The sequence below is a fragment of the Xenopus tropicalis genome, chromosome 2 (assembly GCF_000004195.4).
Source record: "Xenopus tropicalis strain Nigerian chromosome 2, UCB_Xtro_10.0, whole genome shotgun sequence".
In the NCBI taxonomy this organism is placed as follows: domain Eukaryota; kingdom Metazoa; phylum Chordata; class Amphibia; order Anura; family Pipidae; genus Xenopus; species Xenopus tropicalis.
This window is the reverse complement of record NC_030678.2, coordinates 158,397,645-158,413,346: the sequence shown is the minus strand read 5'-3', so window position 1 is coordinate 158,413,346 and position 15,702 is coordinate 158,397,645. Positions and strand designations below refer to the sequence as shown.

The window sequence follows — 15,702 nt, the reverse complement described above, 5'->3', positions numbered from 1 at the left end:
TCATTGCTAACGTATTTTTCTTATATTACATACTATAACCAGTACCATGTGTTGGTGTTATTCATTTTGTGACCATTGTGGAAAGTCTCAGGACCCGTTAGTTTTAAGGTGCATGGGCGGTTACAATGCAGTTAACGGAGGACAGCCGGGGTGGTATCAGGCACTTCTCCGCCAGCTGAAATATTCCAGCAAAGGAAACGCCCCACATGCATAGTAAATATAAAGCAAACATCTTCCACAGAGGGTGGGTTTGTGGTTAAGATGCTGTAAAAAGCTATTAATGCAATGCAAGCAAATGACTTACCAAGGGACTGGATACCATTTTTAACTAAAAACTCATTGCACAAGTAATTGACATCAATGTTTATCAATGATCCGAGAGCTTCATTCAGCTGCCAGTATCCCTCCTGGGGAAAAAACATAGAGCAATTGTTCATAGTTCTTTGTGTATAAAGCCATATAAATAAGTTGCTCTGTTGCATATTAAACCACAATACAGGTGCCATATGGTGCATTTCCACTGAAAAAATACCAAGTTCTACAGTTTGCAGCTCTTCCCAGCTACAGTCAGGCGATCCCAGCAGTGGCCAATAAAAAGGGCAACCATTTCTGGGTTTTAACCTTGACAGCAAGTAAGTTGCAGGTAAAACTCAGTCCCTGTCCCTGTATAAAGAAGCAGTAGAATTCTTAATGCATCAGATTAAAGTGAGTGTAGGACTGGCCAGACTGGGGATGACTTTGACATAGACTCTCTTGTCTTTGCATTTATTTTATGGTAGCACCCTCACTCTTACAGAGCTTGTCCCTTCAGGATAAAGATTTGATGAAGAGGTGGCCAGTTCTTAACGATAATTAAAAACATTCCATATGCAATGCAATAAGATGAGCCGTTTTCTCACAACAGAAGATCTAAATGATTGCTGACCCCGTTAGAGTGTGCAGAACATGAGTGCACAAAGTCAGACCCATCTGGCTATTTAATCACTTGGCCTGTCAGTTAAATGGACATATTGGTGGCAATTTCACAAGCACAAGTGTGGATCCTAAGGCTAATGACTTGGCATTTAGTGTATATTTTCAGCAAGCCGAAAATCGCTTGCCGAAAATAGCACCATATGCTCCTCTCTGTGCCTGCACCAGAATGAATGGAATACGCTCTGGTGCAGGCCCATGTAGCTGATATCTGTGAAAAAACACGAGACTTCATATCTTCGGCGGATATCAGCTACATGTACCTGCACCAGAGCAGGCACATGTAGGAGGCGTTCGTTCATTCATTCGGGTGCAGGCACAGGTAGGAGGCGTATGGCGCTATTTTCGGCTTGCTGAAAATATACACTAAATGCCACGTCTGACATTAGCCTTAAATCATAAACATACAGTACAAGCTGCATAACCGAATCAGTCAATGGTTGGGCTACATGCACTCGTTTTCAACAGCATTTTACCTCTGTCTTGACACCTTCAGAAACAATTCAAGACTGACTAATCTTTCCAGAGACCTCCCCAACCAAGCCAGCATTGCACATTACTTTTTTTGGTTTGTTTGGCTCCTTTGCTGGGTATGACAAATAAGATTTTTTCCTAGACACCTAGACGAGTTTCTTATAATCCAAAGCAACCGGGAGAATCTCCCAAACACATAGGGCTGGGCGGGAGTTATATACCCGCGATAAACATTTTCTACTTTATTCACGTTCACAACAAAATGAATATACGAAAGATAGATTTTTGTTTAGGTAGAGAAATTTCACTATGACATATTATCACTGACTCCTTCTCAGAGTGTGCAGACTCACATAAATATACTGCAGAAACAAAGACAGAATAAAAACACATTACCTCACACTGTAGAGCAGACAGTGAAGAGAAAGATGGGCATTTTGTCACTTTTTCTTTATGGGACAATGAAGAAATCTGTAACAAAAATATATCTGAGTTACAGTACATATATTATGAAAATAGTTGCAATAAAAACTTTTTGACTGGTATTTTCCTGTCACACAGGAACTCCCAAACCTACCACTGCTGCTTCCCATTCATATTGATACAGCACCTGAACCAGTGCTAATCAGTAACCATTTAAGGGCGACAGCACATGGGGAGATTTGTCGCCACAGTAAATCTGCACTACTACAGGCGACAAATTTCCCATTAATTGCCTTGCCCCTCACTTTGGATAACCACAAGTAAAATACATTTTGTCATGGCGATCTGGATTAATTGCAGGAAAATGACTTGCTTTACATGACGTTTTATATACAGTATATATATATATATATATATATATTTCTCAAACTTTGAGAAAGGCTGGAGCTACAGCCAAAACGTTAGTTCTCCATTGGCAATAAAACTTTCCTTATCATCATAAGACCTGTGTGAGCAGCCAATGTTTCCTTATTCGCTACTACTTGAAGACTGCACCCAGGCATAACAAGCTTCCTTAAATGTGAGTGCCGGTGGCTCCTGTTTATATATATATATATATATATATATATATATATGTGTTTATAGTTTTTATAATAGTGCTTTTTATAATAGTGCTTCTTGATATCATGTCAGCATACATTACCTGCAGTAATGATATATCCCAGTTACTGCAAATAAGTATTAAGGTACCTATGGTGAGGTGGGCTCATCATGTGCCTTCCCTGTATTCCCATGCAATTCTACTGCCAAGCTTTTAACCCCCGGTTCATCTTGAGACCCAAGCACATTATGGACGGTACTAGGCACTGTATGAGTTTGATTTTTGAGTTGGGGAGAAGCAGTTAAGCAGCTGCTAGAGAGAGGTAATGGTACCTGTGTAGGAGGTGCTGCATCAGACTTTTCAGTCGCGGAATTAGGAGGCACTGGGTCAGATCCTTCTTCACCCTAAAATGTATTGATGTTAGAGCTTATATGTGAAGCTTTAATACATATTTCCATGGAGGGCATGCTGTATGAAATAACATAACATCACCTGGAAGAAAAAATATTTTTGTAAATCATCTATATTGTTTAAGCTGCAGACCAGGATCAGTGCTGCTGACAGGCTTTCTCCTCTCTGTTCTGAAGGGTTCACCAACACCAACTTGCGTTCTGCCCAAACAGGAAGTTGACACTAAACTGGTTACATGCCTCCCCTCTCCTGCTTTGTTTGCATTTCATTGATCCCACTGGTTAAATCTTGGTATGAAAGATGTGCAAATGAAGCAGGAGAGAAAAGACATGTATAGTAACCAGTTCAGTAGCAACTTTTTTGGCTGCCTGTCAAGTCCTGGTCTGGGAAATCCACTACTGAGAGAGCAGAGAGAGGTTGGTGAGAGCTTAGCAGCACTGATCCTGGTCTGTCTCTTCAAAACTACACATTTTATATAACAAAGGTGATTTACAAAAAAAAAAAATTCTCTCACAGGGGCTGTTCAAATTAAGACTATTGTCTGAAGGTGAACATCCCCTTTAACATTAACATTGATTTTTACTTAACAAAGACAGGAGACACACTCAGCAATCAACATCAACATCATTATGCACAAGGAGAGCACGACAGGGGAGCTGCAAAAACATGGTGGACTGCTCCAGAAGAAGTCTCTGGTTCCTGTGTCAATAAACCAACTAAAGTAACCTAGTAAAACAATTAAATTAAGTCATAATAAGAATAAACAAAGCATGTCATGATATCATGAGGATAATGAGCATACACATTATTTGGATCCACCAGCATGGGACAATGTTTCTCAATCCATAGGGTCCAAACTAGTGAAATTTAAGCAGCCTCTTTGCAAGTATGTAATGTTGCTATTCACCAAATGTATCCATGAAGAGCATTGGGGGAGGGTTTGGACTTCCAGTTAGTGGTAATTTTTTTTGTAATTAATAGTAATGCGTATCAGGATCCATTCAGCATGGAATGGAGAGACATCCTTGGCCCAGCTCAATAGTAGAGTACAGGGGTTTAAAGGAATGGGCAAGGCAAGGGATCGAGAAATGGTACCAGTAGCTTTCAGCCAAAATGTTTGAATCGTAGGGCAGGACAAAACCATATGGAGAAATGTGGTGGAAGCGTGGTTGCATCTGAGACATTCCTCTGGAACTGCAGGTTCATCTTGTGAGGCTGATGGGGGTTACAAAAGTTCTATGTAAATATCAGAACTGGAGCATCTTACCCAGGGCCGCCGCTCCCTATAAGCAGAGTACTCAGTCTGATTAGGGCACCAACTCCCAGGGGGGCACCATCCCAGCTGCTCCAAAAAAAAAACATTTTTATATATTATAACATACCCCCCAACACTGTCCCGTCGGTTTTTATAGCGCATCCCGCTGTCCCGGATAGTTCAATCAATCTATGGGGGCTATTGGGGGCACTTACTATGGGGGCATTGTCTATGGGGGCTATTGGGGGCACTGTGTGTGGGGCCCCTATAGTAGGTTTTTTTTTTATTATTTTATTTTTACTTCCGTAATATTTGGGGGAGGGGGCACAAAAGTAAATTTCTGCTTAGGGCACCCATTTGGCCAGCAGCGCCCCTGATCTTACCTCATAGTCATAGGCAGGTTTAAGAATATTTGGCAAATATTTAAGGGTCATAGTAATCTATAGGTCATTTTTTCATATAAGTTACGAAAGAAAGAGGTAGTGGGTTGAGCTAGGAGACCATGGAACTGGGACAGTGGTTTCCAAAAGTGAAATAGTGTTTTATTTCCCCTGTAAAGAAGACTTTTAAGCACCTCAAAAGAGCTTGCAGCTTCATGAAAAGTGGTGGGATTATCAGGAAGTTTTGCAGAGAGGTAGTATAGCAAGATATTTGGGCTGCTGAGGGGTGTGGAAGCAGGTCAATGGAAAATATCATGGATTTCTACCAGTTAATTTTAAGGCCAGAATATGCCGTGTGTTGGTTGATCAGATTGAGGGTCTTCAAGAAGAACTTGTGAGGATTTTCTAGGAAGATTAGTTTGTAATCTGCATATAATGCAATAGTTTCCATGACATTCCCATTGACCAGGCCTTTACCTCAAAACTGACCTTTTGAGAAGAACGAAACCCTAAAAATGAATATAGGAAAAAATGAAAATGAAATATTTTATGAAATATTTTATATATTTTATATACTGAACACAAGCCTAAAGGTTTAGCATCTCTATAGCAGCAATGATACAGGCCTTCAGACTTGTCACAGGAGCTCCCTATCTTTGATTTTATTAGGAGTGTCAGTGACACTGCACATGCTCAGTGCACTCTGGGCAGCTGTTGAGAAGCGGAGCTTAGGGGTCATAGCAAATTACCAAGCAGAAAATTAGGTTTGTCTGCCATATAAGCTGATGCTACAGGACTAATAAGTAAATTCTGATGCTAAGTGCACTGATTTCAAAACTGCCATGTTGTAATTATTTGTAATAATTACTCATCAGCCTTATACTGTGACATTTATAATCTATATATACAGTATATTGTGAGTCAGTCCCTAAGCTCAGGTAAATGACAGCAGCCCGGAACATGAGAAAAAAGAAGATGGGGAGCTACTGGGGCATATTTGGAGGCACAGATCTTCCCTGCTAAAGGGCTGTGGGTGCCTTGGGCTGGTACAAACCTCCAAAACATGATGTGCAACATTTCTGCCCTACTTCTTTAGATAAGCATTAGTTCCCCTTTAAAACAGTGGGCAGAGGTTCCATGGCTATTGTTAAAAAAAACTAAATTTTTGATGTACTTACATCAGAACTGTGGTCAGAACTGTTTTCTTCAGAGCTTTCCTCATTGGATTGAGAGTTACGACGTCCCTGCATTATTCTTTTATAGCGGCTAGTTTTGTGCCAAGGAGTTTTCTGTTTTTTAATTTCCCAGTCCATGTGGGGCAGAATATCAACATCTATTGCAGATATCATTTCCTGCACATTCTGCACCCAGTTCTCTTGCTTTTCCTGCTCCTCCTAAGCGAAAAAAGAATTTCCTGTTAGTTTCTTGCCTTGCTTTCCAAAGACCCCCCTCCCGGGCACAAAGGTGAATCTGAAAACACATAAATAAAACCATATACTCTGAAAATGTCTCCATCACTCACCTGTTTTTCTTCAGCAACAAAGCGTGTACATTGACTCACAAGTGAGTACTTCTTGCTGAGCCCAATAATAAAGGGCTTTAATTGGTGTTTTTTCATCTACATGTAGGAAACAATACACATATTAGTCATGTGATGCAGCGCAGTTATGATTCATAGTACTGCTTGCCTCACACAATGGGTGCTAGCCAGGGCCACCACTGAAGAATAAAGTTGGTGGGTGGTTATTTCTCAGGATGGGGGAATCAGGAGCTATAGAAATAAACCCTATGGAATTGTGCCACAAGGTTAGGCGAAGGGCTGCCTTTGACAAATTCGAAGCTTCAAAGCAGAGCAAAGACACAGGTGTTTAGAACATTGTATTTCTACATTCTACATTCAGGATGCCCATAAAAAGAAATATGTTTTCAGTGGATGAATAGAAGCATTCTTCCAAACTCACCCATCTCATGGTTCCCCCAGGAGCATATTACTGGATAAATTAGGTTAATCTAGCTGTTCCTTAATAAATGAATAACTATGCTGCATACAGTATATTGTGAATATATTACATTTATTCACGCTAAGAAATGATTTAAAATCCTTTTACATCATTTTCTATCAAGTTAATTGAGCATAATACACTTTACTTACACTATATAAATCATTTAAATTGTGTTTCCTTCAGTCTTGAAATTACACAATCACAGCAACAGGCAGGTGCCATTTTGTGAACACTGTTATAAATGCAAGTTTTGTATCAGCCAAAAAGCCTTGTGTGCCCCAGAGTGGGGGACTTAATGGCCATGCCCACATACAGGATATGTGAGAAGGGAGGGGGAATGTGAGGAGTGTAGTGACATCTAGGACATGCAGAATGGAAAGTGAAAGTAGTTGCCTGAGTCATAGAGGCGGGGCAGGCAAGATATGATTGATAGCTCAGATTTTAGCACTGTAGTCTTCAATTAAAATAAATATTTGAACTATTTTGATGTTACTTGTCACTTAAAGCCCCCGCTCTTAGTACCAAGCTGTGGTCAAAGATTGTTTTTTTCAATAAGACACCACATCAGTCCAGAAAACCCTCCGCCCTCGAGGTCTTTCAAGGAACTACTACTGGTTTGAGGGTACTACCTAACCTATCACTAATGGCTAAAAGCAGTAAAGCTGGCTGTACACTGCCTGATCTGCTTGTTTTGCCTGGTTGCTGTACAAGCGGCTCTCTGCCTGATTTGGTCACCCAGGAGTAGGGCCAAAATGGGGCTGATACAATTATTGGCCCCGGGGCCAACAATTGGATCATACACCGGGGCCTACACAGGCTGTCAGATGAAGACCACAATAACGCACAAATATACTCCTCGTCCAACGGGATTTTCAAACCTGTCTGATTGATATCTGGGCAATGTTCAGGCAGATTCAGTCATGCAGGCCCATTGGTGGGCCCCATACAAAGGCTAATAAGCTGCTAATTCAGTCTGGAGAAACTTTCTATTGGCCCCTGTAAACCCTTTGCTACTGACAAAATACACTTAAGAATAAACATTAACATTGCTGTAAGTCAAACGCAAAACATAACAAACCTCATGCTTCTGTTTGATTAGGTGCAGGATTTCATCCTCATAATCCCTGATAATGGCATTGGCTGCCATTTTGTGAAGCATCTGTGTGGAAAACACAAGCATAAATGTACAGCAGCAGCTAAAGTCTTTTACTTAGAGTGAAAATATAAGCAGTGCTGCCCAAACTGCACCCCACCAGATGTTGTTGCCCTGTTACTCTGCTTAAAAATACTATAAACTGACAGAAATTAACTCCCGCCGCACATACAGATATTAAATATACTGAATTTACTGCCATTGCTACTAACAGGGCTTATTCTGAATCACAGTGATAGGGGGGGGGGGTGTTTGCAGGCTAACAGGTACAATATAACAAATAATACCTAAAAAAAACTATTTTAAACCAGGTTGTTTTGTTTATTAACAATGTAATATGGGCAGGCAGTTGGCAACACCTCTGTACTGTACTGTACCCATGCAACTATTAAGTTTACCCTTCATCCAAATATTTACCGTTCCTGTAGATTTTTGCAATTCGGTAGCTGATACCGCAGTGTCAAGCTCATGATCTGTAAATGAAGCTTTAAGTGTGACCTAAAAGTACAAAGAGAGGTAAATTAAAAGAATAATATGACGTACCGTGCAGGGGCTAGGGCTTCGACCCTTTGAGCCTAAGGGGCAGATTCACTAAAGGTCGATAAAACGAGCGCTATTTATAGCATGAGTTAAAAATTTTATCGATTATTATTTTTTGCGACTTAACGTTCAATTCACTAAAAGGACACGTGTCATAATTAAGACGCAATGTTCTTTGCGTTATTTAACTTGAGATGAGCAGTTTTCTTGCTTTATTTCCCGCCGCGTGCGTTATTTCCCGCTGCACGCGATATATTTCGCCGCATGCTATATTAGCACACGATTTTACGCACGTAACCATTACTTTCGGAAAACTACTGTTCTGAAAATGCCCATTTCCCTGCAAACTGGCGGCTGCATCACTCTAGGGCCAACACAGACTTGAATAAATCCCACTGCAAAGTCCATATTGTGTTGCCAAAAGCTCACCAACCACAATGTTCTTCAAGTACCGCCTGCCCCAAGTAGGTGTTAATATTCGCACAGACTAATGCGATATTTAGCGCGTTTAACGCTTCATATGTGTTTGTGAATCATGCGTTAGAATTATTTCTATTTGCTAATTAACACAATCCGAGGTAAATAACGCATTGCGATTTTTTTGTGCATGCGATATGCGTCTTAACGAATGCGAACTGACTTTGATAAATCGGGACTTAATTATTGCATGCTTTTTAACGCAAAAAAACACGAGTTAAGCGTTATCACTCTTTAGTGAATCGGCCCCTAAATGTCATTTTTATATTGTATTGTATATTATTATTTTTATATTGTACATTGTTACTGTAGTACAGGTGTACGTTCTATTTTCAAGAATGCGTGGGACCTTGTGGTTTCTGGATAAGGGATTCTTCTGTAATTCAGATCACCATACCTTAAGGGTGTTAAAAATCATTTAAAAATTAAATAAACCCTATATTTAATGTTACTATCAAATACAAGGTGCTGTTTTATCATTACAGGGATAAAGGAAATATTGTTTCAAATTTTGAACTATTTGATTAAAACAGACTGTATGGGAGATGGCCTTCCCATAATTCAGAGCTTTCTGGATAAGGAATCCCATACCTGTATCTCAAACACCCTGCAATGTGTCTCAAATCAGAGGCAGCTTTCTTTATTTGGGTCTTATCATGACAATAGTATTTGTGAGTGGGTAGGTAAAAGTGCTGCAGAAACTAAGAAACTCAAATAGTGGGCCCATTAGAGCACTGTTGCTCCTTACTATAAAAGGCCTAGCTCTGAAAGGCACGGAGGGGAGCATCACTGGCACAAAGGAGCCCTGTTCTGAAGATATACATGTGCCACTCAAGTGCAGGATGATCGTGAACGCCCATGGGCAACCCACATAAGTGCCTCTGCCTTTTAAACATTCCCCCTTGATCACCTTCATAAATGATCCCCAATCTCATGACTTCTTCAAGTACCACGAAAATCAACTTCTTCTTTCAACCTGTTACTACTTTCACCTTGACATGAACATTTCTCGAATTTCTAATAGTAATATAATAATATACTGTGTATGAACCAACGTATTGTCACCATATTGAACCAATCACATGATAAGTAGAAAATTGTAAAACAGAAAATCCATACCTGAGTGCAATCAGAGACAAACCCACAAACTAGTAGATGCTTGTATGGGAACAATGGGGGTATGAGTGTTGGAGCTTGTATTGGTTCTGGGCAGTTCAGGCTTGCTTGCTGCCATTTAACAGACATATCCCAGCACGAAGGAGACCATATTCCTTGAGTCTGAAATCCAATCTGTTAGATAAGTAGATAAGTCCACATCAAGAGAAGTACAATCAGAATGCGCTGTTATCGTCAGCCCACAGAGCACATAGCAATTTGCCAACACTATGGAAATTCAAGAATCATGAGGGTGTCCATATGGGTTATTTAGGATCAGCCTGGGACCCTATAGATGTACTGGGCAAACACATGGCTCTACAGCTGTTGGAAGCTTCAATCCTGACTCAAGGTGACTTCTAATATCATTTTAATGGGCAGTGGGGAATATGTTCTGGTAAAACTGATTTAGGATCTAAAAGGACAGGTCGACCCAAAAAACAACGTTTTGCCTAATAAAATATGAAAGTATTAACATTTAACATTTGTTTAGTGCTTTAAAAGTTGTTTGTAAAAGTAATTGCTACTGAAAGCAGCTTTTGCTGAACTCCTGATTATGATTTTGTAAACAATGTTGAAAAGGTCAGTCTCCTCCAGCGAGGCAGGTCTGTCAGTCAGCTGGCTTGTGTTTCAAAAGTCAGAGCCCCCAGGGCAGAGAATAGAAAAGGGACAGATAAACACTGCTTTTAATAGAAATTATATATACTAAATAAATAAACAAATTAAAACCATTACAAATTTGTAATGAATGTATATTGCAAGGTTACTTCGAATCATGTTTTCTTTAATAAGGCAAAAAACTTTTTGGATTGATGTATCCTTTAGGGAACAGAAATGAAAGGCGATAGTCTTGTAAGATTTTTGACTATATATAATAATAATATAATATTATAATATTAATAATAACCCCTCATACTAGGGTGCCGGTTCTTTTGAGAAGCAGCAAATAACCCACACCAATAAGTGTACAGGTATAGGACCCGTTATCCAGAATGCTCGGGACCAAGGGTTTTCCGGATAAGGGATCTTTACGTAATTTTGATCTCCATACCTTAAGTCTGCCAAAAAATTAATAAAACATGAATTAACCACAATATGATTGTTTTGCCTCCAATATGGATTATTTATATCTTAGTTGGGGTAAATTATAAAAAGTACTGTTTTATTACTACAGAGAAAAAGGAAATCAGTTTTCAAATTCTGAATTATTTGATTAAAATGGAGTCTATGGGAGATGGGCTTTCCGTAATTTGGAGCTTTCTGGTAACGGGTTTCCGGATAAGGGGTCCGATACCTGTATATTAAAATGAATATATTGAGTAGCAAATCAATGGATGGTTACAATGAAAAGATTAGTTAACAAAACAATATATTTACATTATTTACAACTACAAATTAATAACGAAGTCTATCAAAAATCTAACAGTCTGAACATATAAGTAGTAAAAGGGGAATCTCCTATATAAAAGATTAAATTCTAATAACACTAAGTTACACACATACCTTTTCTGTAGAGACTAAAGGGTCTTCAGAATACACACAGGCACCACGAGTTTGTTGAGACAAAGACCTCATCAGATGTTTATTTGCTGTTGTACTGGAAGAATAGGCTAAAGGTTTATAACTACACTGTACTCATCACAGAAAACTATAAAGCACTTAAAATTACAAATATCTAGTGGTATTTTATTAAATCCCAAATGAAATTAATATATAAAATAGTAATAAAACACATGTTTTCCTTCCATCGCCTGTGGCGATTTACATTCTCGGAATGTAGGAAAGCATTTAACAGAGACTTCCAGAGAGCGAACCCAGATGATGGCCGCGTTGTAGAGGAGCTCCTACACCAACGAGCGCAATACTGGTTAAAATTCCTCATCTGAGCTAGAATAAAAACTCAAAGCAGCTAATTTGGTGAGAGGATAGTGAGGGGAAAAGGCAGAAACACTCGCCTAGCTCATCCCTCCCCTGCAACCCCGAAGCGCAGCACACCCAGCTTGCAGACCCGGACCGGCCCCGTTCGTTATATGCCACTCCTGGAGAGGTCCTACCCAAATAAACAATCTTCATCTCTTTCATTACAATCCGAGTGTATTTGGTTTTTTCCTGCATCCGGGATTACCTACCCGCCGGTAAGCAACTACCCCGGGGAGGGGCAAGGTGCCGGGAGTTGTGTTGATCCCCTGCATTGCACAGTATCACATCAAGGTCCCAGGGTGGGAGTTATAGTCCCACAACATAACCCCTGGGTGGAGGCACGCCATTGCTGGGAAACACCTGTCCCCCATAGTAAGCGGGGGCTCAGGGCTCCTGTAGCGCCAAAGAAAAGCTGTAGCAGCACTGAATCCGCAAAAGTGGGCTACACAAACAAATTATTTTTGCCTAACTAGAGGGGATATACCTATCTAACAACACTAATTACAGCAAAAGGAAAGCATTCACCAATAGAGAAGATTAATCACTGGGCAACTGATCTCCTTGTCTGTCATCAGCCTAATAATAACTAGGCGGGTGTATATGTTGGGAAATGTCGCTGTGTTTGTATTCATACTAACCTTCGGAGACATTCCAGGTGTAATTACCTGTTAAGTTCTCGAGGACTCGAGATTCATAATTTTATAAATAGTGATGAGCAAAATTTTTCAGCAGGGATGGATTCGCAGCATAAATCCACATTTCCCCATTGGCGGAAATGGGGAAAAAAAATTTGCAGAGTGAGGAAAAAGTCACGGTCGCGTCAAAAAAGTTGGAGCCACATAAAAAAAAAAATCACATGCGTCAATAAAGTTGCATGGTAGCCACATTCGGCAGAGCGATACGGGACAGATTCGCTCATCACTATTTATAAATTCTTATAATAAGTTTGCAGTTTATTTGCTAATATGTAAAGTATGGAGATTTTAGTACTTGGGGTGGGTTAACATCTAGGATTTGGGAACATTTTACTAAAATCTGAACCTGGAACCAGCAGAGCTATAAAAGTGGCCATTTATTTAGTATGCAAAGTGCAATTTCGGGCTCAAGGTGCCATGTTTTTTTTCCCCCAATGCAGCATTTTACCACCAGAGTTTCATCACTATGTCCTTGAGGGGTCAATGTGCCGGATATATTTGCAGCTGATACTTTGGTTGGTGTCACTTCTGCCTCAAAATGATACCTGTGCCCAATCCCTTAGGTGCCAGTCTGTTGTGGGAACTCTGGACTCTTGTTACTATAGATAAATGCATATTTTTATATTGGTATGTTCTGCAATTTATTATATATATTTATTATATATATTTATAATGTGCTTAGTGATGTAATAACTGTCAGATGCCTCCTTGAAACATGTGTATTATAAAGAATAATGTTTATCCTGGTGTAAAATTTGGGGATATAAGAAGTTACCTCGGAGTTTCATGACCTGTATAAAAGTAGCTGGTCTGCAGCTGTGGTGACTTCTAATATCCTTTTAATTTACAATAGGGGGTACATTATTCCATATATAAATGTATGTTTTTATGTATGCTTATTTATTAAGACTTGTTCTGGAGTGGTTTCCTTGTAACAAGTACGTGAGTAAAACTCATTCCTATAGGATTTGTAGAAGCGTAGTTATCAATGGGTGAAAATTAGAGTTCGCCTCTTTATAATTCTTCTTCTAAAAATTCCATGAATAAACAGAAAGTGAGTTTTTCTCTAGTGAGCTCTAATCTCAAAGTTTAATCAAGCCGCCCCTAAACGTGTATGTACAGGGGGTGTGGCTTTGTGGCTTAGTTCCCTTTAAATAATGAGCTTGGAACCTGTACTGCGTTTGTGGGCCCCTAAGCATAAAGCGTGAAACATGTCAGGTGATGTTCTAGTCATGTCTGAATAAAGCTTACACTTCTATTCTCATGGTCTCCTTTTGGATTTGATTCTTTTGGCAAGTTATCACACAGATGATGGATTTTGGGTTGAAATGTATTTAATAACACTCGCTTGCAAGTAACTACGGACTCTAGCTATACGTATCCATCATTTGGCTTTGCTGCCTGTCACACCATTAATATCACACAATGGTGAAATAAGCCTTTGCAGCAGCACAAAATGCTGCATCATGGGTAAAAAGTAAAGCAACTTTATCACTTACCCCTAGTGTCACTTAACAGTATATTGTGACACAAGCCAAATACCAATACACCATTTCTTACCCAACAGCGCAGCTGTATATACTCATTTTCCCAGCATTCTTGTTCAGGATTTTAAAGACAAGACTCTCATTCTGTATGTGCCCATCGGATATAAGAAGAATTTTATGCATTCCCGAGGATGGAGGCAACAAACTCAAGGCCTGCAAAGGCTTCCACAGCTCTGTGCCCCCCATGTTTGGTTTTGCCAGCTAGGAAATAAAAAAAATCATGAAGAAAAGCCAGAACTCAGGTATATATATACTATGGAGGACATGGAAAATTTGAGCTGCTTTATATTTGGGCATTGTGAGGAAGATAATTATATTCCCAGTATACAACCCCCCTCCCTTGGTGTGATACTTTTATTAGCAGGAGTCCATTAGGCTGGGGGATTATCTGTGTTTTGAAACTAATTATCTTCCTCGCAAGGACCAAACATGAGTTGCTTCAATTATAAATAGTCCCAAAGTTAATGCGCTTCCCGATTCTGTCCTACACCAACAACATCTTTCTGTTGGAAAAAATATTACATAATAGTCATAGGGATAATAGGGATTTACAGTACACATGAGAGGCACTGTGCTCACACACAAACCCAGGACATACACAAATTGTAGGCTACATTGGCCAATATATAGACAGAGTTGTGCCTTTTACCCCACACTTCTTATTACAGTCAGAACCTGCATTTTTTTTTCAAAGGAGCCAAGGCAAAAACTTAGGACTCAAGGCAGAGACACAGGATAACCAGGAACCTGGACTGCAGCTACAATGACCAAGTAACTGGTAGCAGGAACAGGCTGGCTTTATAGAACTATTACTGACCCCAGGCACAATGAGGTTGGAGGTGGCAACAACAGAGACAGAAGTGTTAGACAAGCAAACTCACAATGCCTTCAGCGCCCCAATGAGAAACCACCACAGCCCAGGGTTCAAAATATTACAGGTCTTGACAAGGGTAAAAGGGTAATCACTAGCAAGTGACAATGCACTTGTGCTAGCTGGGCATGGGAATAAGCACTGCATTGCTCTAAAACAGACTGAAAGGCTAACATTTGTACAACTGGTGTGTGCAGCAGCCCAGTAAAGAAGAATGTGCTTACTTTGATAAACCTTCGTATTTTAGCTTTGTCATTCCGCCAGTTCTGAGTTGTATAAGGATAAAATTCTTTATAATCTGTAAAACACAAAATATGTAACATCAGATGATAAGGCAATAAAATAATAAATGTTACTTAGTGAGGAACAACTCGGGTAATTTAGGGCCCCAGAGCTGCAAGACATGCTAACCAGTGTTAGAAGGACTCCTAAATAAACAACAGGAAAACACCTTCATCTGAGCTTGGTTACAAATTTTTAAAATGTCAGTAATGCCATCAAGCGACATTTTACTCCCAGTTATTGATTATAAGCCTCATTTATAAATGCAGTCGCAGGTTAGGTGCATACAAATGAATGCAATAGGCTGCGTATATTAATACTATTTACCAAACCCACTCCTTGCACTTTAGACTGGTTGCTCTAAGCGCCAATGCATCTGTATGGCCTGTTCTGATTACCATTGCCCAAGTGTGCCTATGGAACCCTGAATGTGGCAGTAATCCCCAGGGTTCCCCCAGAGGGTTGTGTCAAAAGCCACAACAGACTTGCAGTGAAGAGGATTCTAAAGCCTACCAACATGAGCACAGAAGGAACCACAATGTC

The 15,702-nt window shown here is 39.9% G+C and overlaps 2 protein-coding genes across 2 annotated transcripts in view; both read right to left on the bottom strand.

The window, feature by feature from the left end:
- The window catches only part of parp4.1 (poly(ADP-ribose) polymerase family member 4, gene 1), a 116,142-nt gene that overhangs the window by 2,604 nt on the left and 97,836 nt on the right, over nucleotides 1–15,702 (bottom strand). Inside the window, exons 23-33 of the mRNA XM_031896231.1 lie at nucleotides 15,102–15,175; nucleotides 14,020–14,207; nucleotides 11,348–11,441; nucleotides 9,809–9,979; nucleotides 8,090–8,170; nucleotides 7,598–7,678; nucleotides 6,039–6,134; nucleotides 5,695–5,910; nucleotides 2,803–2,874; nucleotides 1,843–1,917; nucleotides 305–407 (exon numbers count right to left, since the gene is read on the bottom strand). Coding sequence (XP_031752091.1) covers nucleotides 305–407; nucleotides 1,843–1,917; nucleotides 2,803–2,874; nucleotides 5,695–5,910; nucleotides 6,039–6,134; nucleotides 7,598–7,678; nucleotides 8,090–8,170; nucleotides 9,809–9,979; nucleotides 11,348–11,441; nucleotides 14,020–14,207; nucleotides 15,102–15,175 — 1,251 coding nt within the window. The remainder of the gene's footprint in view (nucleotides 1–304; nucleotides 408–1,842; nucleotides 1,918–2,802; nucleotides 2,875–5,694; nucleotides 5,911–6,038; nucleotides 6,135–7,597; nucleotides 7,679–8,089; nucleotides 8,171–9,808; nucleotides 9,980–11,347; nucleotides 11,442–14,019; nucleotides 14,208–15,101; nucleotides 15,176–15,702) is intronic.
- LOC101733406 (protein mono-ADP-ribosyltransferase PARP4) overlaps nucleotides 1–15,702 on the bottom strand; it is a 100,988-nt gene that overhangs the window by 47,662 nt on the left and 37,624 nt on the right. The window lies entirely within an intron of this gene.